Source organism: Vigna umbellata, chromosome 1 (genome assembly GCF_029865625.1).
Source record: "Vigna umbellata cultivar VRB3 chromosome 1, Vumbellata_1.0, whole genome shotgun sequence".
In the NCBI taxonomy this organism is placed as follows: Eukaryota; Viridiplantae; Streptophyta; class Magnoliopsida; order Fabales; family Fabaceae; genus Vigna; species Vigna umbellata.
The window spans coordinates 65316029-65343285 of record NC_142165.1 but is presented as its reverse complement, the minus strand read 5'-3'; the positions used below and the strand labels follow the sequence as shown (position 1 = coordinate 65343285).

At 34.6% G+C, this 27257-nt stretch overlaps 1 protein-coding gene across 1 annotated transcript; it reads left to right on the top strand.

Moving 5' to 3' along the window:
- Positions 1 to 15434: 15434 nt before the first annotated feature.
- Positions 15435 to 26711, top strand: LOC124819849 (ubiquitin-associated (UBA)/TS-N domain-containing protein). The gene is made up of 12 exons (XM_047291444.2): positions 15435 to 15714; positions 15834 to 15978; positions 16207 to 16302; positions 16875 to 16951; positions 17144 to 17223; positions 19903 to 19963; positions 21194 to 21261; positions 21351 to 21432; positions 25309 to 25395; positions 25466 to 25543; positions 26134 to 26253; positions 26363 to 26711. The coding sequence occupies exons 1-12, from the start codon at positions 15547 to 15549 to the stop codon at positions 26537 to 26539; spliced, it is 1239 nt and encodes a 412-aa protein (XP_047147400.1). The 5' UTR covers positions 15435 to 15546; the 3' UTR covers positions 26540 to 26711.
- Positions 26712 to 27257: the final 546 nt, after the last annotated feature.

Below are 27257 nucleotides of genomic sequence, written 5' to 3'. Positions count from 1 at the left end.
CGGGGAAAGGACGTTGGGTGATTCGTAATGAACTGGTTATGATTATTAGGTGGTGTGGTAGTGTAGAAGAAACAACATTGGTTTATGTTGTGATGATAATGTTGTGACGATAGTGTTACGATGATAAAGTTGGAATGTTAATGTTGTGATGATATATGTTAATGATTTAGTTACTATGTGTTTAAATGGTTATTGCATATTGTGTGTTATGATATTTCTGGTTGCTCACCCTGAAATGTTGTCATTGTGGTTTCCACCTACGATGATCGTACTTGTACGGGAGTATATGACTTTGCAGATAAGCCTGGATCGAAGTAACTGACCTGAGAGTTGGGTGACCTCGGTAATTAGCTTTCCATTGAGTTCTTCTAGCTTATAGGTTTCATTCTAGAGGGAGTCTGTAATGCAATATGGTTTGTTCCAGTTGGGTGCAAACTTTCATTCTGCTTGATGTTTCAAGCGTTGTTGGACTTTCTCCGTACTAGGTATAGAATTTGGAATGTTCTTTCTTGAACCTGGCTATTTTAACCTTGAGTTGTTGTCTGCTTAGCCACTGCCTATTCTACATGACAGTCTCACCAAGTTTGATATTCAAGTTATCTCTTGGAGCTCATTGGGTTGTCATTAGTTAGACTACTATTTTCTTAATATGAACTGGCGATGCAAGGATGTCCCGCCAAGTTCTAATATTATCATAATGTTAGCATTGATTCTTTTCTATACTCAGGTTTTGAAACATTGAGTTGCTCTTGTGCTCTAGAACAACGAGTTACTCTTACTCTACACTTAAGTATTCTCACGTCGAGCTGCACTCTCAGGTACACTCACAATGAGAGGCTCTTTTACTCAGGTATTATGACGTCAAGTTGATCTTGCTCTTGTACTCGAATGTTGGAATATTGAGTTGCTCTTACCTTTGAACTCGGGTGTTGGAATGTTGAATTGCTCTTGCTCAAGTACTCAAGTGTTGGAACGTCAAGTTAATCCTTATTATTCGTTGCCAAATTGCTCGTCGTTGAGGGAGAACCGCAGGACGATGGCGGGCTAGGCGTGTTCCTCACAGATACAGGCTTGAAAAGGGTTCTCGAAGCTCGTGATGATTGTGGATCTAGCATTGGTATGGATGATGGAGTTGGAGTTGTCATCATCAAAGATCATAGCCCTACGACCACGCTCCATCGTCGGCATGCATGTGCCTCTGTCTCTTGCATCTCGTGGCTCATCTTCTTAAAGATATTACTTTGTGGCTTTATTTATAGTGAAAAATATAGATAGAAAGTTGTAGAGCATGATGTAGCAGTCGACCAAACCCGAATCTTCTACATGTGTTATGAAAGCAAAGGATGCAAGATAGGATCAAATATATTCTCAAAATATTATAAATAAATAAATTAAGAATTTAAAGGATAAAATAATTAATAAAAACACGTGTGTTATTTTTTTATAATAATAATAAAAATATAATTATAAATAGTATCTACAATTTAGTTATTGATAATTTCATTTATTTTTAAGATAAGTTTTATATATTTAATGTAAAAAAAATTAGAAAAAAAAAATAAAGAAAACTTAAATTTAGAAAAAAAAAATGTTACTTGAAGAGTAAATTGAAGAAGAAAATATAAACTTGAAGGATAAAATTAAAAAAAAATGTCGACAAAAATAAAAAGAAAAATATCTTTATATAATATTATAAATATGGATAAAACCAGTAATAAAATATGTACAAGTAATTACAATCTCCATTATTAATAATTATAGATATAGGTAAAATATTAATTAATTTTTAAAAACAACTCACAAATATGTTAATATAGTTTTGATTAATTATCATATTCTCATAAATAAATATAAGAATAAATGAACTTGAATCAGATAGATAACTAAACAATTTGAATTATGAGTTATTTGTTGATGGTAAAATATAAATTAAATTAAGCAAATAATTTTTTAATTCAAATAGCATTTAATTAGATATATTTTTTGTTTTCAAATTAAAAAAAATATTTTTAATTCTTAAATTAAATTATAAAATATTTAGTTTGGATTTCATAAAAGGTAATATTAAGTATCATTTCCAACAAAGGAGTTCATGATAAATAAAATTTTATAATAAATTAAAATAATGTGTACTATTAACTTTTATAAAATATTGTAACATCCCAAAATATAACATAACACTATATCATAGATTAATCACATATAATAATGTGATAGATCTGTTCATTAAGAGTTAGCAAAATATTTAACAATTACAGTTATCCAAAACAACCATAAAACTAAAAACTTTACAGAATATCATAAGTTTGATACAAAATATAGGAATAAACCGAACGGTTATACAACACACTGTATAAACCGATCGATTTACAAGAAGATAAAGTAACCCTATTGACCGAACGGTCGAATTCAAAACTATACACAACCAATGACCGAGTAGTCATAACTTAAGCGATAGGATCTTCGCCTTCCAACACTTGCTCCACCGAACACTCGTCACCTTTTGCTCACATCCACAGGATGATCATCGCAAAGGAAAAAAAAACAAATGGACAAGACAAGACAAAACAAGAAAATAGGGTAAGGTATTGTAATTTAATTATAAACACATATATACATTTCATGCAAGTTCAATCCATATGAAACCGAACGGTACATCATACAACAGTGAATACAATTCATCACATACATCCAAAACATCATAATTCATATAAATATACATAAATCGAACACTATGACTTGACCATCCGAATTGTATGAATATGTAGATACAGTCGTCCTTGCACTTGTGGTAGTGTAACAACTGACACCAATCAAGCTACTACCCAAGGTTAATCCCATATTACCTACCTCGACACCCTGAGACGGTAGGACCTCCTGCCATTCTCACCCATGAATTACTCCTCTCTACTTGAGAATAAGTAATCACAGAATATCAGGATGAACACCAGCTTAACATATCCATATTCATACTTTACAATTCCACAACCATCCATGAGACATTCCTCCTTGGAATTCTCTTCCACAATATTTGAAAGTATAAATCTTAAATTCTTAACATACACAATCATTCATCAATTAAATTTTCACGTATAATAAAGAGTAAACCTGTGAACATTGAAGACCGAACACCTTCACACTACTCAACTGAGAGAAAAACCGAACGGTTTATAAGAGACAAAACAAAAGAAATGCCCAAACACTATTACTGACCAACCACTATAGAAAAACTAACTACTAGGAACTTAGACCAAACCCGAAGACCTTACATCGAACACTATAGCTCAAACCGAACTCTTAAAAACTTAGACCGAATGTTTATACTAGACTGAGCACTTGGATTATACTGGATACTAGTTTAATATCAAAAATTGTGACTAGACCGATCGGTCATGAATAAATAGTACTGCCACTAGACCGAACCCAATTAATGACTAAGTACGAAACACGACCGAACGACCACCAAAACAAATCTCTGAATAACACTTCTTAAACCAAAACAAGATATTTTTCTTAATTTCTAACCCTCCAAACGTGATTTCTAAGTTATTTTAAAACCTATTCCACTGAACTTATTACACACTGCTCACCACTCACATTTTCACACACTTTCTTCTCTCACCCAGACTGATCGAACGTTCTACAATAGGAACTCCAAATCCAGTTCACAAGTCTCGGCCAAACACAAAATTTGAATACAATTCAATCAAACATACCATCATTCATACATGCAAACGTTCACACATCAACTTCAAACACAGAAAAAATATAATTAAATCACTAGCTTCCCTTACCTTGAATACACCTGACACTTCCTAAGCTTCTACCGTTTGGACTAACCAGCAACCACTTCTAAAGCAACCTTCTAGAATTTATGATCGGTGAACAGGGACCAACCAGAGAATCAAAGACAAACAGATTCAGAGAGAGATAAATGACGAACACATGCAAGCGGAACAGTGCTTGCATGTTCCAGAAAATACCGAAACTTAAAAAGGAAAATTATTTTACTTACCAACTTCCCACAACAACTAGACTGATGAAAAAGAACTTCTTGCCACCAAAGAAGAACTCAAACACGGCCTAAATGATGATCAGTAGAAGAAGAAAGTGAGGATTTTTTTAGAGAGAAGAAGGAGGATTGTAGAGAGAAGGAGGAGAAACTTAGAATTTTTGAGATAAGAGGTGCATGCAAAAGTGGTTCAATGTTTGAAAATTTTGCTTATATACTGTAACACCCGAATATTTTAAAGGGTATTACTGATAGTAGAGACTAAATTAATTTGATATCTCATATAAACAATCAAACTTTATTTCAATTACTTCAAAGTACAATACCAAACTTACAAACTTTAAACAATATAGTCTTCACCATTGAAATTTCAACTTATAAATTTTACACAACATAATCTTCCCAATACAAATTTATTCTTTTTACAAAAATCCCTGAAAGTTTTTCCCCGCATCTCTCTCATCTCTAAGCTTTTTCAACCGCATCTGCAACATTATCTAATCACATATAACATGAGTTATATGATCATAGTACAAACAAATAAGGGTAAGCCAACCATATCATAAAATCATTAAACTTGTAACAAAATATTAAAATCAGGTATTTCTGCAATTGATAAAATATCATTATTCCGATGTCATTAATTCATCATTATCAAAATCATCTTTCTCATTTCCATAAATCTTACAAGTGTACCATGCTTACTCATGAAGCCTTATGGTCAGACCGCTCTCTGCCTGCTTCCTTAAGCCTCACTTACATACTATGTCTTACTTTCTGAAGCCTTATGGTCAGACCCCTCTCTGCCTGCTTCCAAAAATCTCAGGTGTTACTTTGCTCATACCAAACTCTCATGGTATAACTCGAACATACTACTCCCGGTAGTAAACATCATTTCATAAGTAATGATTTCTCATACCCACTCCAACATTTCATAAAAACCAACGATTCATACCCTCTTATCCACCTAACTCAATCATGTTCATTCTTTAATCATGAATTCATAATAACCCGTTTTGGTATCGATAAATTAAACACATTGCCAGATATCATGCTTCATATTATAAACTCATTTTGCCCATAACGAGTATAACTCAACATATTTTCACCAAACAAAGATCATGGATCAACCAAAATACATCAACATATCTTAGGAACTACATATTAAAGTCTGGGCTCAATGTAATGATAAATAAAATATATATGAAATTTTTACCATGATAATATTATGCATCTACAATCAACTTGTTTTATTTTATTTTCATCCTAATAGAGATTTTTCTTTACCCCAATTGGTCACCGGAGAGGACCCAGATGTCTGAACGCATCAAACTCACCTTCGACGCCAGCACATATGACTAGTCACAACTGACTGGACCAGGCCAGGGCTGCTCTATGATCAGGGATGTGCCAACTCAGGTTTTTAAGGTTCCTCTATCCTACCAACAAAGGGAGGCCTTCAATAATTAACAATTTATTTATTTAATTTATCTACCTTGTTTTCTTATGCTCTAAATCTTAAAATGCCTAATTTTACTTCCTCTCACAACAACCTCAAACACTGTATATATATTTAATACCCATATACAAGCTATTACAGAACCCTTATTCCAAACCTTCCAACAAGATTAATTTCAACCAACAAACTCATTCAATAAAATCATCACAATAAACATCCATAATAGAATTCATACAAGATAATTATAAACAATTAACAATAATAAAACATTACTATAAATGGTCATAGAAGAATACAATATTTGACAATCATAAAAATAATCTTAATATAAAAATTCATGGGGAAACAAGAAGTTGAATCTGGCAGAGCCGGTTAGACAACTTCTAATCCATCCATCAATACAATATAATTAAATAACAAGAACAATACATGTCTGGGGAAATAAGAAGTTGAATCTGGCAGAGCCGGTTAGACAACTTCTAATCCTTCCAAAAATGCAATAAAATAAATAAGTAAGGAAATAAATAGTTTGGGGAAACAAGAAGTTGAATCTGGCAGAGCCGGTTAGACAACTTCTAATCCTTCCAAAAATGTAATAAAATAAATACGGAAGGAAATAAAAAAATTTGGGGAATCAAGAAATTGAATCTGGCAGAGCCGGTTAGACAATTTCTAATCCTTCCAAAATACAATAAAAATAAATAAGGAAAAACAATAAAATGTTTGGGGAAACAAGAAATTGAATCTAGCAGAGCCGGTTAGACAATTTCTAATCCTTCCAAAATAAAAAAAATAAACCACTAATAACATACAATTGACATAACATAATCAATATCACATTTTACAATTATCACACTTGGATATTAACACACAAAAAAAACATATTCTCATTTAAAATTCAAAATCATACAGAAACAAAATACTCCATATTTAAGATTTAAAATCAGACAAAAGAAAAATATAACATATTCAAGACTCAAGATAATACAAAAAGAAATACTCAAAGTTAGCTTCCCTTACCTCTATTCCAGACTTAGTTTCCTCTTCTCAAACCGTTATCCGGAAACTTCCAGAATTTCCCCTCTTTAACTAGAATTTCCTCTAACTCTCTTCTCTCACAATTTCTCTAGAATTTTGGTGTAAATCTTCAGCCTCCCCCCCTTGGCTATTTATAGCCAAAAATTTTACTATTCATTTTTACTATTCATTTTTACTATTCACTTTTACTATTCATTTTTACTATTCAAAAATTATTTTTTATTCACCATTCTTATCTCTTAATGATTACTTCTACGTGGAGTGTTCTCTTCCATAATTTATTTTAATATTTTTTTTTTTAACTATTCACTATTCACTATTCACTATTTACTATTTACTATTTACTATTCACTATTCACATTTCTAAAAAAAATCCTAAATAAGTTATCAAAAATTTGAAGCTCTCCCTCTAAAATTACTATAACTTTATATCCAAAAATTTACATTTTTCTATCCATTAAAATTATTATTACTAATAAAATGTTAAAATTTACTATTATAAATATTTTTTTTTTCATGGATCTTACATTTTAACATACAAATATTTTCAAGGATCTTACAATCTCCCCAACAACAATTATTTTCGCCCTCGAAAATTATTTATTTAAACAAAGACTATTTAACAAAAAAAAATTACTTACAAAAGAGATATGGATATTCCTTTATCATAAATTCTTCCAATTCCCAAGTCATTTCCTGTGTGTCTTCATTCCAAAGTACCTTTACCGTGCGAATATCCTTCCCTCTTAACTTTTTCATTTGAACATCTAGTATACGCACTGGGCCAACTTCCATTGTTAAATTTTCCTTGACCTGAATTTCATCAACTTCTAACACATGCTTTGGATCTGGAATATACTTCCTCAGTTGGGATACATGAAAAACGTTATGCAAATATGTCAATCGAGGTGGTAGTGCTATCTCATAAGCCACTGGCCCAATCTTTTTGAGAATTTGATACGGTCCGAGAAATTTTGGTGTCAGTTTCCTCATCTTGATAGCTCTCCCGACTCCTGTAGTTGGCGTTACTCGTAAGAATACATGATCTCCTTCTTCAAATTCTAACGGTCTTCTTCTTTTGTCGGCATATGACTTTTGTCTACTTTGAGTTGCTTTCATCCGATCTTGGACTAATTTTATTTTTTCTGTGGTTTGTTGTAATAGCTCGGGTCCCACTGTCAGTGCTTCCCCATCTTGAAACCAACACAACGGTGTTCTACATCTTCTTCCATATAAAGCTTCATATGGTGGCATACCAATACTGGAATGATAACTGTTGTTGTAAGTAAATTCTACTAATGGTAGTATCTCATTCCAACTTCCAAGATGATCTAATACACAAGTTCTCAGCAAATCCTCCAAAGATTGAATAGTCCTTTCTGTTTGACCATCAGTCTGAGGGTGATAAGCCGAACTCATCTTCAACTGTGTTCCCAGAGCCTTCTGTAGCGTCTGCCAAAACCTTGAAGTAAACCTTGGATCTCTGTCTGACACAATGCTTGTAGGTATGCCATGCAACCTCACTACTTCCCCGATGTATAACTCCGTCAGCTTTTCTAGTGACATACGTTGATTAATAGGCAAAAAGTGAGCGCTCTTGGTTAGTCTATCAACGATAACCCAGATAGAATCGTGACCTTTTGATGATTTTGGTAAATGTGTTACAAAGTCCATCGAGATACTGTCCCACTTCCATTGAGGAATGTCTAACTGTCGTAACATCCCTCCCGGTTTTTGATGCTCCACTTTTGCTTTTTGACACACCAAGCAGGCTGCTACAAACTCGGCCACATCCCTCTTCATTCCATTCCACCAAAATGACTCTTTCAGGTCCTTATACATCTTAGTCATACCTGGATGTATGCTAAGACGACTTTTATGGCCTTCGTCTAAAATTAAATGTTTTAATTCACTCTTTGCAGGGATACACACTCTGTTTTTAAATCGAAGTATGCCATCTTTACTTAGAACGAACTCCTTAGCTTGATCGGTGTCCAACAACCTGATCTTTTGCTGCAACTCTTGATCCATCGACTGCTCAACCTTCACTTGTTCTAAGAAGTCACTAGTGATTACTAAATGACTACACCATATGTGATCTGGGTTTAACTGCAACCCCAAGTTCATATCACGTAACTTTTCTAACAGTTCTAATTCCTTCACCATCATCGTTGTTATCTGAGCTTGTCTCCTACTTAATGCATCTGCCACCACATTGGCTTTTCTTGGGTGATATAAAAGCTCGAAGTCATAGTCCTTCATATATTCCATCCATCTTCTTTGTCGCATGTTCAATTCCTTTTGATCGAACAAATACTTTAGACTCTTATGGTCACTAAAAACTTGGAAACTTGCCCCATAGAGGTAGTGTCTCCATGTCTTTAATGCAAATACTACTGCTGCAAGTTCGATGTCATGCGTTGGGTAGTTCTTCTCATGCGCTTTTAACTGCCTAGATGCATAAGCTACAGGTCTCCTTCCTTGCATTAGAACGCACCCCAATCCTTGATATGACACATCGCAGTACACCTCAAAAGATTTGCTAGAGTCTGGAATGATTAATACTGGTGCTGACGTTAGTCGTTGCTTCATATTTTCAAAACTGGCTTCGCACTTGTCAGTCCACAGAAATGGTTGATCTTTACGAGTTAACTGAGTTAGAGGACCTACAATCTTGGAAAACCCTTCGACAAAACGTCGGTAATAACCGGCTAATCCTACAAAACTTCGTACTTCAGTTACAGTTTTCGGCCGCTCCCACTTTAGCACAGCTTCCACTTTTGCTGGATCCACTGAGATTCCTTGAGCAGAAATCACATGACCCAAAAATTGTACTTTCTCTATCCAGAACTCACACTTTGATAGTTTCCCATACAGTTGATGTTTTCTTAAAATTTCCAACGCCACCCTCAAGTGTTCTGCATGCTTTTCCTTATTCTTTGAATAGATAAGAATATCGTCGATAAATACTACCACGAACTTATCTAAACATGACCGAAATATTCTGTTCATGTAGTCCATAAAAATCGCTGGGGCATTCGTCACACCAAACGGCATTACCACGTACTCAAAGTGTCCATAGCGAGATCTGAAAGCCGTCTTTTGTACATCTTCCGTCTTGACAAGAATCTGATGGTAACCAGATCTGAGATCAATTTTTGAAAACACCTCTGCTCCTCTCAACTGATCTAATAGATCATCGATTCTTGGCAAAGGATATTTGTTCTTTATTGTAACCTTGTTCAACTGTCGATAATCCACGCACAACCTTGAACTTCCATCCTTCTTCTTCACCAGCAATACAGGAGCTCCCCATGGAGACACACTTGGACGGATAAACTTCTTCTCCAACAGATCTTCGATTTGCTTTTTCAACTCTGCTAGTTCGGCAGGAGCCATTCTGTATGGAGCCATAGAAACCGGGCCAGCTCCGGGCACTAGATCTATTGTGAAATCGATCTCTCGACTAGGTGGTAAACCTGGCACTTCTTCTGGAAAAACATCAACATATTCTTCTACCACAGGTATTCCGATGATTTGTTCTTCAGTATTCTCTCTTTTCTCCTGAGCTAACACCACATAGCAGGTAGCTCCATCTTTGATATCCTTCGCAGCGACTCGAGTTGAGCTTAGTTCTAAATTGTTCAAATTTAGAAACTCTATCTTTTGTTTCCCACAATCAATAAGAACGTGATTGGCAGTCAACCAATCCATTCCTAAAATAATGTCTAGATTTTGAAGGGGTAAGCAGATCAAGTTCACTTTGAACTTGCGTCCTGCAATTTGGATCGGGCATCCGACACAGACTGAACTGGTCGTAACTGGTCCCGATGCTGGTGTAGAAACTACTAATTCACACCCTAGATCAAGCATCGGTAATCCGAGTCTTTCTAGACATGCTAGGGATATAAAGGAGTGTGTGGCTCCAGAGTCAAACAAAACATATACGCATTCTCCTAACAGCATACAGGTGTGTAAGATTAATGTACCTGGCTTAGTAGCCTCTTCTGCAGACATTGCGAATACTCTTCCTGTTGCCCGGGGCTTTACTTCAGCAGAATCTTGTTGTTGTGGTTCTCCCACCTTCTTTTTCTTTGGACAGACATTAGCAAAGTGTCCCGGATCATTGCAGATGAAACATCTCTTCCCTTCAATTCTTTCCCCAGTAAGTTTAGGGCAGTCACGTCTGAAATGTGCCCGTCCACACTCAAAACACTTCACTGTTCCTCGATATGATAATTGTGGTTTTTCATAAGGTTTCTTGTTGAATTTCATTGAAGATTCTCCCTTTGCAAGTCTGGAAACTCTACTTGGATCAAACTCCAACAATTCTATCATTCTGGCTTTCTCTACCAATGCTGGAAACTCTTGTATTTCCAATGGCATAAGTACCTTCTTCAGTTCATGCCTTAGTCCTCCCTCGAATTTTCGACATCTCCATTCTTCTGTGATATTCTGAGTATAAAACCTCGAGAGATAATTAAATTTTACTACGTACTCTTGTACTGATAACCTTCTTTGTTGTAAGGTCAGAAACTCCGCCTCCCTTGCAAATTTTGCACTGTTTGGAAAATATTTTTCCAAGAACCTTATCTTAAAGTTCTCCCAATTCACAGTCTCACCACGAACCGTCATCAACTGTTGCATACTTTCCCACCAATATTCAGCCTCACCCACCAAAAGAAATGATGCATAAGTTAATTTTTGTTCTTCTGAGCAAGTTATTACCCGAAAAATCTTCTCGTTCTGCCTTAGCCAAGAGTCAGCCTCATCAGGAGTAGCCTCCCCATTAAATTTAGTTGGATCATGCCTTAAGAAGTCATTCAAGCTAGAATGATTTTGAGGTACTTGATCAACTTGTTGTTGCTGCATCTTTGTCGAGTTTAAATGATTTCTTCAAAAAGATAACAATACAATTTAGCATATGATATCAATTTCCTCCAAATAGTCATTTTCATCATAACCATTAATAGTTTTACTAAGAATAATAATTTCACTCCCCATAGTCCCAAAATACTTTCGAAAACCATTGCTCTGATACCATAGTGTAACACCCGAATATTTTAAAGGGTATTACTGATAGTAGAGACTAAATTAATTTGATATCTCATATAAACAATCAAACTTTATTTCAATTACTTCAAAGTACAATACCAAACTTACAAACTTTAAACAATATAGTCTTCACCATTGAAATTTCAACTTATAAATTTTACACAACATAATCTTCCCAATACAAATTTATTCTTTTTACAAAAATCCCTGAAAGTTTTTCCCCGCATCTCTCTCATCTCTAAGCTTTTTCAACCGCATCTGCAACATTATCTAATCACATATAACATGAGTTATATGATCATAGTACAAACAAATAAGGGTAAGCCAACCATATCATAAAATCATTAAACTTGTAACAAAATATTAAAATCAGGTATTTCTGCAATTGATAAAATATCATTATTCCGATGTCATTAATTCATCATTATCAAAATCATCTTTCTCATTTCCATAAATCTTACAAGTGTACCATGCTTACTCATGAAGCCTTATGGTCAGACCGCTCTCTGCCTGCTTCCTTAAGCCTCACTTACATACTATGTCTTACTTTCTGAAGCCTTATGGTCAGACCCCTCTCTGCCTGCTTCCAAAAATCTCAGGTGTTACTTTGCTCATACCAAACTCTCATGGTATAACTCGAACATACTACTCCCGGTAGTAAACATCATTTCATAAGTAATGATTTCTCATACCCACTCCAACATTTCATAAAAACCAACGATTCATACCCTCTTATCCACCTAACTCAATCATGTTCATTCTTTAATCATGAATTCATAATAACCCGTTTTGGTATCGATAAATTAAACACATTGCCAGATATCATGCTTCATATTATAAACTCATTTTGCCCATAACGAGTATAACTCAACATATTTTCACCAAACAAAGATCATGGATCAACCAAAATACATCAACATATCTTAGGAACTACATATTAAAGTCTGGGCTCAATGTAATGATAAATAAAATATATATGAAATTTTTACCATGATAATATTATGCATCTACAATCAACTTGTTTTATTTTATTTTCATCCTAATAGAGATTTTTCTTTACCCCAATTGGTCACCGGAGAGGACCCAGATGTCTGAACGCATCAAACTCACCTTCGACGCCAGCACATATGACTAGTCACAACTGACTGGACCAGGCCAGGGCTGCTCTATGATCAGGGATGTGCCAACTCAGGTTTTTAAGGTTCCTCTATCCTACCAACAAAGGGAGGCCTTCAATAATTAACAATTTATTTATTTAATTTATCTACCTTGTTTTCTTATGCTCTAAATCTTAAAATGCCTAATTTTACTTCCTCTCACAACAACCTCAAACACTGTATATATATTTAATACCCATATACAAGCTATTACAGAACCCTTATTCCAAACCTTCCAACAAGATTAATTTCAACCAACAAACTCATTCAATAAAATCATCACAATAAACATCCATAATAGAATTCATACAAGATAATTATAAACAATTAACAATAATAAAACATTACTATAAATGGTCATAGAAGAATACAATATTTGACAATCATAAAAATAATCTTAATATAAAAATTCATGGGGAAACAAGAAGTTGAATCTGGCAGAGCCGGTTAGACAACTTCTAATCCATCCATCAATACAATATAATTAAATAACAAGAACAATACATGTCTGGGGAAATAAGAAGTTGAATCTGGCAGAGCCGGTTAGACAACTTCTAATCCTTCCAAAAATGCAATAAAATAAATAAGTAAGGAAATAAATAGTTTGGGGAAACAAGAAGTTGAATCTGGCAGAGCCGGTTAGACAACTTCTAATCCTTCCAAAAATGTAATAAAATAAATACGGAAGGAAATAAAAAAATTTGGGGAATCAAGAAATTGAATCTGGCAGAGCCGGTTAGACAATTTCTAATCCTTCCAAAATACAATAAAAATAAATAAGGAAAAACAATAAAATGTTTGGGGAAACAAGAAATTGAATCTGGCAGAGCCGGTTAGACAATTTCTAATCCTTCCAAAATAAAAAAATAAACCACTAATAACATACAATTGACATAACATAATCAATATCACATTTTACAATTATCACACTTGGATATTAACACACAAAAAAAACATATTCTCATTTAAAATTCAAAATCATACAGAAACAAAATACTCCATATTTAAGATTTAAAATCAGACAAAAGAAAAATATAACATATTCAAGACTCAAGATAATACAAAAAGAAATACTCAAAGTTAGCTTCCCTTACCTCTATTCCAGACTTAGTTTCCTCTTCTCAAACCGTTATCCGGAAACTTCCAGAATTTCCCCTCTTTAACTAGAATTTCCTCTAACTCTCTTCTCTCACAATTTCTCTAGAATTTTGGTGTAAATCTTCAGCCTCCCCCCCTTGGCTATTTATAGCCAAAAATTTTACTATTCATTTTTACTATTCATTTTTACTATTCACTTTTACTATTCATTTTTACTATTCAAAAATTATTTTTTATTCACCATTCTTATCTCTGAATGATTACTTCTACGTGGAGTGTTCTCTTCCATAATTTATTTTAATATTTTTTTTTTAACTATTCACTATTCACTATTCACTATTTACTATTTACTATTTACTATTCACTATTCACATTTCTAAAAAAAATCCTAAATAAGTTATCAAAAATTTGAAGCTCTCCCTCTAAAATTACTATAACTTTATATCCAAAAATTTACATTTTTCTATCCATTAAAATTATTATTACTAATAAAATGTTAAAATTTACTATTATAAATATTTTTTTTTTCATGGATCTTACATTTTAACATACAAATATTTTCAAGGATCTTACATATACCACCGTCAAAAACCGATCGGCCAACCAGATACACACCTGTCTTTCACTTTCTGAATTTTCTAAACCCTCACAGTAACACTTGGATTCCACTCAGCATAGATTTAATGGTTTTGAGAAATATAAAAACTAAATATTATATATTACTTAATTAAAGAACGAAATATAATATTTAAAACGAAAAATATATTTAGTAAGGATTTAATTTTGCGGGAAACAACCAAAATTGTGTGGATAAAAGAACATTAATGCTGTGTTCGGTTCCGCGGATGGCACTGTTTGCGCCAATTTGCGAGCGATGAATCAAAAAAATTTTGTGTTCGCTTCAGTTAATTAGCTCGGATGGAAATGAAGTGATTTGCGGGATTCATCCACTGTTCATTCACCTGCACATCTGAAGAGATTTGGAGGGATGATGATGAAATAGTCTGAATTGCCCTTGTTCTAATAATTTTATTACAATTGAATACACCCACAATTGATCTGGAGAAGCCGTAATCGGTTACAAGAGTGGTGTAACCGGTTACAGCTGCATGAACAAATATAAAGTAGAGGAGTAATCAGTTACAAGAGTGGTGTAACCGGTTACAGCTGTATGACTAGGGGCATTTTGGTAATTTTTAATTTCTACCAATTAAACTAATTTTTAAAATCTATCACATCAATCAAATTCTACACTAATTCTCACAACTTTACTTCCAAATTCACTCTCAATTACCCACAAATCCACTCAAAAAAACAACTAAAAAATTACCCTCAAATCCACTCAAATCCATTCAAATAATCTCCCCCAAATAATCTCCCCCAAATACACCCAAAAAAACAAAGCCTAAATGAATTTAAAATTGGCACTTGTTATAAATTTAAAATGCAAAATTCTAATAACAATCATTTTAGAAGAACATTAAAAATCATAATATTTTTTAAAAATCTTTTAAATTTAAAATATTTTTATTTTGAATATAAATATTTTTATTTTGAATATTGAATTTTTTTGTTAGATGAGATATAGGAAGCTGGGCAGTGTTGTATCATTAGGATTCATTTTGTTGAACCCGAGAAAGAAAGTAGAGAGTCATAGTAAGTGCTTATTGGTCAAAGTATAAATGGTTTTGTTTTGTTGATAATTGTTCTTGCATTGCTTTGTATCAATGGCCGGGGTTTCTCTCAAGTGCGGTGACTGCGGTGCTCTGTTGAGAACGGTAGAAGAAGCCCAAGAACACGCCGAACTCACTTCCCATTCCAACTTCTCCGAATCCACAGAAGCTGTTCTCAACCTCGTTTGCACCACTTGCTCCAAACCCTGCAGATCCAAAACTGTTAGTCCCATCCACAATTATCGATTCCCTTTTTAGGGTTCAACGATTTTTTCTTTCTTTTATATTATTAACTGAATCTTGTACGGTTACTGTTTCTGTTGTTTGGATCACGTACACAGGAGAGTGATCTGCACACCAAAAGAACGGGTCACACTGAGTTTGTTGACAGGACTTCCGATACCGTGAAACCGATTAGTTTGGAGGTACCGAAGGTGGATGCGTTGGAAAACCCTTCCAGCACCGCATCAACTGATCAAAATGAAGGTACCTTTTAATTTAAACCAAGTTAAATAATATGGGATATTCCTAATCTAAAATTGTAGAGTTATGAAGTAAAGGTATGGGGATGTGGATATTTAGTTAATGAATGATTGTGAAGGTGGTGTATGGGGATGTGGATATTTAGTTAAAGAATGATTTTGAAGGTGGTGTATGGGGATGTGGTTTTAGATTGTATTTTTGGTTGATTGTGATGTATGTTGGGAAATGCAGAAATGGTTGTTCCTGAAGTGGACAAAAAACTGCTTGAAGAACTCGAATCAATGGGTTTTTCAACGGCACGGGCTACGCGCGCGCTTCATTACTCTGGTGAACTTACTTGCAGTCTTGTTATATTGATATTGAGCATAGTTGTGTAGAGTCCAACTTGTTTCACTTTGCTGTCTCATGTGAGAAGACCAATAAAGGCTTGTGTAGTTTAAGTGGATGAAATTGGGATCATCGGAGTAAAAGAAATAGAGGAGGACCAATTATGTTTACCTTGTATGGGACTGTTTTTATTGCAAATGTGATTTGCAATAGAGCCTATCAACATTGATTGATCCTGAAGCTAACCTTACCTAGTGTGATGCAACTTGATTGCTATTGTAAATTTTTAATTTTCTGCCTGCCTTGATAATTATTTTATTTTGATGGGATAGTTTGTGAATATTATTGCATCATCGCACATTTCTGGAGTATGTTAACTGTTTATGTATCTTTAAGTGAGTACCATTGATTATAATAGTGCTTTATGTCATAGGACATTCTTTGACGTTTGGGAAATGTTTTAGTCATATTTTCAAAAGTATTTGCAATACATTGTTAATATGTATATGTATCTAAACATTGATACTTGTCAACATCTAGATATTATTAAACTTGGTTTCTCCCTTTGACAGGTAATGCTGGCCTTGAGGCGGCTGTAAACTGGATAGTAGAGCATGAGAATGATCATGACATAGATCAGATGCCCTTGGTACACTATTATATTATTGATATCTGTCTGTCACTGTGTGCTTAACAGTTGATTTCTGCATAAGTAGCAAATTTATGTTGCAAACTTAAACAAAAATAAGTCTACTCCAAGTAATGAATAAGTGCCAAATTTTATTTAGTGTGATTAAGTTGCATATCTAGTTTGTAACCTGCTGACGAATGATTATCTCAGGTACCTGCCAACACCAAAATTGAAGCTTCTAAACCTTCTCTTACCCCAGAAGAACTGAAGGCCAAACAACAGGAACTAAGGTATAAAACAAAATTCCGATAACATTCATACTAAAGGGTGTAGTTATGAAGCTATTTTAGAGTTTTAATATTGTTATGGATAAAGGACTAGAGAATAACTTGTCAACCACCTTTTTGTCACCGAAACAACTACTCGGCTTCTCCATAAGGCTCACTAGCATCCTTGTATTTGTTTTGACTCTTGTTTCTCCGATTTTAGCTTTGGTTAAGAGGCTCCTCTCTCCTCTCTTTCTCATACTCTTCCTCCACCATTTGTTTATTGTCTTTTATACTTGGCATTGGTTATGGAGTATAGATTGTTGCTCTAATTTTTATTGTTAGTGAATTCTTCCTTCAATTTGTCTTCCTTTTCTCAAAGTGGATACAAACAACTTCAATGTTCCTTTAGTAAGAGAATTGGCAACACTTAAAGTTAGTGCTTTTCCTTACATGGTTTTCCTAGTACGACACAAAACATGTTCCAATCTAAGAAGGTTGAACCACATTTTTCTAACAAAGAATATCAAGAATATCTTAGTTTTGAAGTTTAGTAGCCATTGTAGTTCCATACTATGTTGCTTGATAATGAAGATTCTAGTTGGCCTATTGCCATTTGAAAAAGTACCCGCTCTACACATGCAATTCTCATCCTATTTACATTGTTCTAAGCCATCATTGTTTTCTTCTCCTCTTATTATTCGAAAAAGTACTCTGTGCACACAATTCTCATACCATTCACAATTTTCTAAGCCATAATTGTTTTCTTGCCTTCTTAATCCTTTATCTCCTTTGTATCTTTCATCACAACTCTTAATGATGTGAAAGAGGGATTTGATCATCTTGGATGGCAACAAGCCATGATTGATAAAATTCGGACTCCTGAATGTAATGGTACATGTGACTTAGTTCCTCTTCCACCTAGACAAAAGGTTTGTTTGTTGTCCTTGGGTTTAAGCCATTAAAGTTGGGCCAAATGGTGAAGTTGAGTGCCCAAAAGCTAGATTGGTGGCCAAAGGATATATTCGAATATATGGGCTTGATTATGGTAATACATTTTCTTTTGTAGCCAAAATGATTACTATGCGTCTCTTCTTTGCCATGTGAGTTATACGTCATTGGCATCTTCATCAATTAGATATAAAAAAATGCTTTCCTTCATGGAGGTCTAAACGAGGAGATTTATATTACTCAAACTTTTGTAATGAAATGCAGTGAGGCAAATAATTTAGTTTTTTATTGTCATACCTTGCTTGGAGAACGTGTTTACTTCACTGTGTATGTTGATGACATAGCTATTAAAGGAAATGATGCTACTAGAATATTGCAATTGAAACATATTAATGATGAGGAACACTTTGTTGTGCTATTCTAATAATACTTTACTTGCTCCACTATTCCAAAGAAGAAGCGTAGAAAAAGATGGGGCATGGTAAATTGATTTAATAAAACATAAAACAATATGGCCACTTATGTAGTCACTTTCAAAGCATAGATCTTGGAAGTTTCAAGTACTTTCTAGGCATTGAAATGATTTAAAGGAAGACATTTTAGTTTCTCAAAGGAAATATTGTTTAGATATCTTGGAAGAAACAAACATGACTGACTGTAGACCAATAGATAGCCTAGTGGATCCAAATAAAAAATTAATGGAAGATCAAGGTGAACCTCACACAGATATAGAGAGATATAGAGAGATATAGAGAGATATAAAAGACTTGAGAGGGAAACTTATTTATCTCACTATTACTAGACATGACCTATCTTTTGTTGTGGGTGTTAGTTAGTTTATGCAATATTCTTGTATTGATCATTAGAACGTTATCGTCCACATCCTAAGATACCTCAAAAGGGCTCCAAGGCAAGGTCTCATGTATGAAGATAAATGTAATATGCAAATTTTTGGGTATTGTGATGCTCGTTGGGCAGGATCTTTTGTGGGTACATGCTTCACTTCAGAGTATTGTGTTCTGATTCGAGGAAACATTATTTCTTGGAAAATCAAGAAACAAAATGTGATTGCCCGATTTAGCAACTCAGAGATGATCAGTCTCTTAAGTTCTTTTTCTCACTTTCAGTCTTAAGTAATACTAAAGGGTGAACTTATGAAGCTATTTTAGAGTTTTAATATTTTTATGGAGAAAGGACTTGAGAATTTTAGAAATGTATTGATTCACTTGATGAAAGAAATATTTGATGATGAACCAAGGTAATCCCTAATTTCATTTCACTTGATCTGTAAATGACACAGTTGATGAATTTTGAATTTGCTAAGTGGCGTAGGATGATCAAGTGAACACCTAATGCGAATGTGTACTGGACCCTGAGTCCCTGATTTAAAATTTTAGGTAGTCCTGAAGTTGTTAATTATTAAAAGTTAGAAATGTGTCTGCTTTTGTGTCCTCTATCATTTCGTGTTAGTTGTATACAATGCCATTAATACACAACAATATTAATGTTATTGAAATTTGTGTCGATGTATTGATTTTTGGCCTTTTGTTCAGTTGATAATGTCATGACATAATGGTCTTTTGTTCTGGCCATTAATACACCAACATATAGATATTTGATATTATGGGGTTTAGCTCATGCTCACATGTGTCCAGAGCTAGTGTAGATGGAGTTAACTTTTTAAGCCTATTTATTATTGCTTATATATCTTTAGATTGTGTAATTCATTTATTTCAAAACTATAATCTCAAGGGAGAGAGCTCGCAAGAAGAAAGAAGAGGAAGAGAAGAGAACAGAGAGAGAAAAAGAAAAGGTATTTTGTGTATTCATCCATCTGCTTCTCAGTTATTTCTTTTGACTTTCTTTACTGAAATACACTTGTTTGAAATTTTTAAATCATGGAAAATATGTGGATGTGCTTGTATTTAGACTTTGTTAGAGATGTAAAACCAACCGTGGTTCTCCATGTAATATTTTTGGGTTTTTTCTATAAAACTCATGTTAATTTTTTGGCTTTTGGTATTGGGAAAGATGGTCTTTTTGACATGGTGTATTACTCTATGACCCATTGGTTATGGAAGGGTTGAATTTTAGAACAAGATAGTGAGCTAGTCAGTGACATTGCAATTCCAAATGATTGTAAGGTGCATTTTGAGCTTCCACTTTTTTTTTCTTTGATTACTGATTTAATTATATTGAAGAGAATACAGTAAATGGACTGTTGTTGTCTCCATGTCAATAAAGTAGGTTGATTAAAAGTAAGGATGAACTATATAGTATAATCTAGGATTTGAGGTTCACATTATTAAGTGTAAAAAAAGTTATTTCTATGCTGTTTAATAGTTTTTTGGGGATTTTTTTTCTTACTTTGCATCCAAGGTGGTTTGTGGATTTTCCTAGTAGTTTTATGAACCCTCTATTTTTGATTTTGGGAAAGATAAAAATGTGTCCATGCTCAGAACATGATACTTTTGGATGTTGCCCAATTTTAGCACATTATTCCTGTATTGTTTAATAACTAATTTTCTTTTTATCTTGTCGTGTTACCCATTGGTGTGTCCTTGAAGGTATGATGAATACATTGGTTTTGGCACCCAGGTTATGTAGTCAAAGACAAATGGTTTAGAGTTGTATTCTTAGAAGGTTGGCGAAGTATTTGATTAATTTGATCTGATCGGAGTCTTTAGGTATATTCATAGGTTATTGTGAAATTTAACTAATGGAATCAATTGAAGTCAAAGACAAGAAATAGAAGAGACAAACTTGAAGCCAGTCAAGGTTCCATAAAAATGTGCTAAAAGAAGCTTCACATAGGCTTAAATGGCTATGTTAAACTTCTATGTTTGAAGTTAGAGTTACTCTATCAATGGCTTAGAATTTTTTTGGGCACCTTTTCTACCAATTTTTCTGCTGTATATAAGTCTAGTTATTCCCATGGATGCTTATGTTGGACCAGGTTATAATATAGTAATATAGTATTTTAAATACGTTTGTCCATATTTGTTAATTACTTTGGATTGTCATTTTCTTTATTTTTATGAAGGAGAGAATTCGCATTGGCAAGGAGTTGCTGGAAGCAAAGAGGATTGAGGAAGAAAATGAGAGGAAACGGTCTGGCTTAGCTAATAAATTGACTGTTGCACATCTTGTGTTTTGTTGTTAGTGCAGTTGGCTACAAGAAAATTTTGTTCCTCTTGCAGGTTGTTGGCCTTGAGAAAAGCAGAGAAAGAGGAAGAGAAAAGGGCTAGGGAGAAAATCAAGCAAAAGTTGGAAGAAGACAAGGTTTCAACATTTGCTAACCATTTTGTTCACTCTCTTGTTCTCTTATTGAGAAAGCTCTTATCTGCCTTTAATTAGAATATGCAAGAGAAATATGAGTCCAAACTCAGTCCTAAATCTTTGTTGCTTACATCCATTTGATTTTGTTTTACCTTATGCATTAATCCTGATCGTTTGTCATGTGGCTGTTGTTGAATACTGATAATACATTTTGGGATTTGGATTTATTTTCCCTCAAGATATTTTCCTTTCAAGACATGATTACTTAACTTTTTGTCTCAGTCTCTGTTAAAAGATCACAAAAAAATAGAAGTCTAGATATCTAAGATGAATCACTTTTGTCCATAAAAGTTGTAGTTTAGGGATAAAAAGTTTGGATCTGATAGATTTATATTCTTTTGAATTATGCAATATTGTTTACATTTTGGAGTTGCTTTGGCATTTAGGTTATTCAAATTATAGGTTAGATAAAAATGGTTGAGTTATGCTCCAACTCTCAAATCAAGTGTTCTGCAATATGCATATTATGGAATTCTATTTCAGAAAAGTTTGGTGAAAAATCTAATTTCTGTTTTGCCAGTTTTATTGTTTTAATGAAAGAATTGAATGATTTGAGCTATTGTTGGACTTCTTAAATCAAGAAGTCAAGAAAGCAAATAAATCACACCAACGGAACACACTTATCTGAATATACTTCTCTTATTCAATGAACAAGAATACAATTGTATAGTAATCACCCCCCAAGGAAGCCCGATCTCCCTCCACTGGACTTATGTTCCAGTTAACAACAAAATATTCATTTCATAATCCCCGTCCTTTACCACTAATTCTTATTTATACTGCCCTTTTCCTTTAAGTAACTTCTAACAGAAACTCCCTCCTAATTTTTGACAGACATGCTCTCCTTCCCGCCTTTATTTCTCCTCACGTATACTTTTATCCCCTTATCAATACCCCCTCCATCTCAGCAACCTTGTCCTCAAGGTTGAAATTCGGAAATTGCTGCTTGATGTACATCTCTTCTTCCCAAGTTGCTCCTTCTACGCCACCTTCTTGCCATTGGATCAGAATTTGAGATACCTCCTCTCCTTGTTGATTTTTGTCTCTCCTCTGTAATACCTTTAAAGGTCTATATAATGGACCTTCCACCTGTAATTCCACTGGCAATTCCCCTTCCACCTTATTCTCCCCCGCAACTTTCTTCAATTGGACACATGAAAAACCTGGTGTATTCTGGCAGTCACTGACAGCTACAATTTAAAAGCCACTGGACCTACTTGTTTTTAAACCAAGAAGGGTCCTTAGTATCGAGCAGAGAGCTTGGGATGCAACCTAGTTGGCATCGACACCTGCCTATGGGGTCTTATCTTAAGAAAGACCCAATCCCCTTCTTTTATACTGGACTCCTTCCTCTTTCTATTCGCATATTGCACCATCCGCTCTTATGCTCTAGTCAGGTGATGTTGCAGCTGCTTGATAGCTTCATCTCGCGTCTGCAAGTCCTGTGCCACCGCTTCTACCAATGTCTCTCCTGGAATAAATCTGGTTAATGTTGGCGGGGGTCTACCATAAACCGTTTCAAAAGGAGTGCATTTCGCCGCCCCCTGATAACTGGTATTATACAAGTATTCAGCCCATGGTAACACAGTGCTCCAAGCCTTAGGTTGTTTTGAACAGAAACACCGTAAACAGGTTTCCAGTATCCTATTCAGTACCTCAGTCTGACCTAGAGTTGTCAAAACGGGTAACCTGACCCGACCCACCACGGGTTGGTGGGTTAAACGGGTTGGCTGATTGGCTCACTTAATTAACTTTTTTTCACCCTCTTGTCAGATTCTTATAATATGTTACTTTGATCGATCAAATTGAAACAATAATAATTGGACCAATTGATATAAAAGAAAATGAAACAAAAGAAATATATTGTTATATATATTCTAAGTTATCAAGCATAAAATTTTGCTAATTTAGTTTAATGAGACATACACAACTGTTTGACCAAGAAACTACATATAGCCGTTAACAAAAATATATAGCACAAGATAAAACTGTCATGCTTGTAGATAGGTCTAAAAACAAGATAAAACAAATGATATATTCTTGAATTATCCAATGTATAATATTATCCATCTATTAAATTGGAGTTCTGAATGGATAAATCCACAGTATTATGCTCTCTTGAAACATCTTCTTTATCTCCATCTATAATATTATCCAATCTATAATCTTAGGGTTTTATTTGCAGAGGAGAACTTTTGGAAAGACTGCAGCGCGAAAGGCTCTATTGCTAAGTAAAGGTTGTGCATTTTGAATAATTAATTTAATTAATTTGATTTCAATAAAAAAAAATAGGATTTGAATAATTAATTTAATTTAATTAAAAAAAAATAGGTGGGTTGGTGAGCCAACCCGATCCACCACGGGTTCAACCCGTGTGAGTCGGGTTCTTAGTGATGAGCCGGGTTGGCTCACGGGTTTCAACCCATTTTGACGGCACTAGTCTGACCATCCGTCTCTGGGTGGTGGTATGCGGTGCTCATTCTTAATTTGGTGCCTTGAATTCTAAAATGTACTGATAAAAAGAGGATCCCTGTCGCTAACAATTGACACTGGTATCCCGTGCAAGCGCACCACTTCCCTTACAAAGATTTCTGCAATTACCTTTGCTGTATAAGGATGCTTTATGGGAATAAAGTGCCCATATTTGCTCAACCTATCCACCACCACCATTATTGTTTCAAATCCCAGAGATTTTGGCAACTTAACCACAAAATCCATGCTTACTTCTTCCCAGATTGCCCTAGGAATAGGCAATGGCTGCAGAAGTCCCTGGGGAAAGGATGCCATATATTTGTGTTGTTGGCCGACCAAGCAGGAAGCTACATAGTCTGTCACCCTCTTCTTCATACCCGTCCAGTGAAAAGCCTGGGCAAGTCTTCTATACGTTCTGTATGCCTCCCGAATGACCCCTTAGAGTAGAATCATGGAATTCTGCTAAAATCTTTGGTATCCATTCAGACTTTGTTGAAAGCACGAGCCTTCCCTTAAAATGTAACCTCTCGTTCTCCATGGTGTAAGAAGGATGTGAATCGGGATCATTCTTTATCTCTTCCATTATCTTTTTCAGCCCTTCATCCTTCTCTACTTCCTCTATTATCTCTTGAAAATCAGGCCAATATGGCCTGGTTATCATTCGTAACGTCTTATCCCCGTCTCCCCCTTCTTCTCCTTTCCTAGACAATCCGTCAGCCACCCTGTTTGAAGCGCCCGTCCTATAATATATATCAAACTCATCCCATGAGTTTTGCTAACCAGTTTTGCTGGTTTTGAGTTGTTATGCGCTGCTCCAACAAATACTTCAAGCTTTTCTGGTCTGTAAAAACACTGAAACGCTTCCCCAGTAGATACGGACGACAGTGTTGAATGGCCAACACCAGGGCCATCAACTCCTTCTCGCCTCTTGAGATATTCTGGATATGGTAGAGTTCGCACTCCGCGACTCGGCCCGCCTCCGCCTGCATTGCTTTCTGCTTTTGAACCGGTGGTTCTGGTCGTCACTTTATGGAATGCCCATTTCCATATAAGCTATACCAGAAGCATCCATTCAGAAAATGACAGTCTACTTTTTGTTATTGCTGATCAAACTAATAAGGTGGGAGGGAGCTTATGCATTTTGAACAAAACTGTTGGTAACGAAAAACTTGGAGTTCGCTACTGCTGCATTTATGGCTGCAGGAGCTTTAATGGACTAATGTCCAAGACTTTTAGAAAAACCTGAGGAGTACGACAAGCCTTTTTCTTCCAAAAGATAGCACAGGAAGTCAAATATCTTTTATCGGGGGATTTAAATCAAGTGACCTTGTTTATCTATAATGACAGGCAGAAAGAAGGCGGAGGCTTGGATTGCCGCCAGAGGAACCTTCAGCAGCCAAATCTTCAGCTGCACCTGTTGTGGAGGAGAAAAAGGTACGAGCTTGGCCAAAAACAATTATGGGAAATTTTTTTCTGTTAGTCTATTTGAAATTTGTGCATGCAGAGTTTTGTGCCTGTTAGGCCTGCCACAAAAGCTGAGCAAATGAGAGAGTGCCTCCGTTCTCTCAAGCAGAACCACAAGGTACATTTCTGGGAACACCTCTGTAGTTGACAGTATTAATAACTGTTTGATAGTTGATGAACTGATGCCAATCTAACGGTGAATAGAATTAGAAATAGCATAGAAATACGTATTTTAGTGCAACTTGTGCATATAACTTTACATCCTAAAATACTTTGCCTCCTGAATCTTCCTATTTAGGTTCTTACTGCAATAGCCTGACCATTGTGTGTTCATGAAGGATAATTGTTTCTTAGGACATGCCCTTTTGGTTTTAATAAATTTAATAATTTTTCATGGCAAAAGGCAAAAGTGATAAAATTGTGTTTTCCAGAATAAAGATGTACTGCCACTTAAAATCGAGAGTAGAACATTCATTTTGGTCTTTGAAAGTACAGAAAGATATATCTAGTTGATCCTGCAATGTGGAAAAACGGGGCCTTTTTAGTACGCATTAGTGATAATGTCAGCCGTATTTTACGTTATGCTAAAGGAGTTTGATTACGTACATCACAGCATTACTACTCAAATATTTTTTGTTAAAAAGTGTCTTCTGCTTAAACATTGTTAGATTTTTATCCTTTTTACATGTTAACTTATTTTTGGAGCAGGAGAATGAGTCCAGAGTAAAGAAAGCATTCCAAACTCTTCTAACTTATGTAGGGAATGTTGCCAGAAATCCCGATGAGGAAAAATTCAGAAAGATACGTCTTAGTAACCAATCTTTTCAGGTATCAAACTCTGTTAGATATTGCCCCATTTTCTGAATTTTTTTCAATATCTACTTTCCACTAGATATTTTTACGGTAAGGTTGTGTTGATGTTGGGTGTGTTTTACAGGACAGAGTTGGTTCCTTGAAAGGGGGCATTGAATTTCTAGAAATTTGCGGGTTTGAGAAGATGGATGGTGGCGAGTTCTTGTTTTTGCCTAGGGACAAAGTTGAGATGGCGATCCTGAACACAGCCGGATCTGAACTAGACTCTGCAATTAAGAATCCCTTTTTTGGAGTTCTTTAGATAAGATGGTGCAAGTGTTATAATCATATACTTGACTTGATATTAGTTTCATATTTCCAAGTCCACTGTTACCGATGGTTCATTAAACAGACTGTTTTTCTTTACCTGAAGTTTGAGGTTTATAAATATCTACATAGTGATATATATTTGGCCTTCATGTTTATAAGGTTTATACAGATTTGTTCGATGACTTGATATCTAATGTGATGCACGCCATCATCGGCTACCGTATCCCACGTAGGATTTCTTAAGTACTTTATGCAAGACTCAGAATGTAAAACTGAAATAAAATTCCACAGTTTCTTTTATAAGGGTATTTCATAATTTTCAGGGAATTTATATATATTAAATTTATATATTTTATTTTATATGCTTTATAATTTTTTTAATAAAATAATTCACATGAATTGAATTTTAAATTTATTTCCTACAAAAATAATTCAATTATTCCTAAGTACGATAATATTCCAATATTAAATAATATTAATAATTAAATGTTAAATTATTTTAATATTGAATGTTTTTTTACTTACGGATGTTTTTGGTTGTATTTACTCATGATAAGGGTCTTTATTGATTAACAAATGTTTAGTTAAAATTGATCAAATTTAACTTTTTTTTGTAACGTTTAGAATTTTTAGTTAATTTTCTTTTATCGATGTTGACTAAAATTATTCGTGAAAGTCGTCAACCAATAAAATATAATTAACATTCATCA

What these genes read in the sequence shown, in the direction of transcription:
- LOC124819849 (XM_047291444.2), top strand. Translation starts at nt 15,547, where the DNA reads ATGGCCGGGGTTTCTCTCAAGTGCGGTGACTGCGGTGCTCTGTTGAGA. An exon ending in GCGCGCGCTTCATTACTCTG is followed by an intron (nt 16,303 to 16,874) that starts GTGAACTTACTT and finishes TCCCTTTGACAG; the next exon opens with GTAATGCTGGCCTTGAGGCG. An exon ending in GAAGAAAATGAGAGGAAACG is followed by an intron (nt 21,262 to 21,350) that starts GTCTGGCTTAGC and finishes TTCCTCTTGCAG; the next exon opens with GTTGTTGGCCTTGAGAAAAG.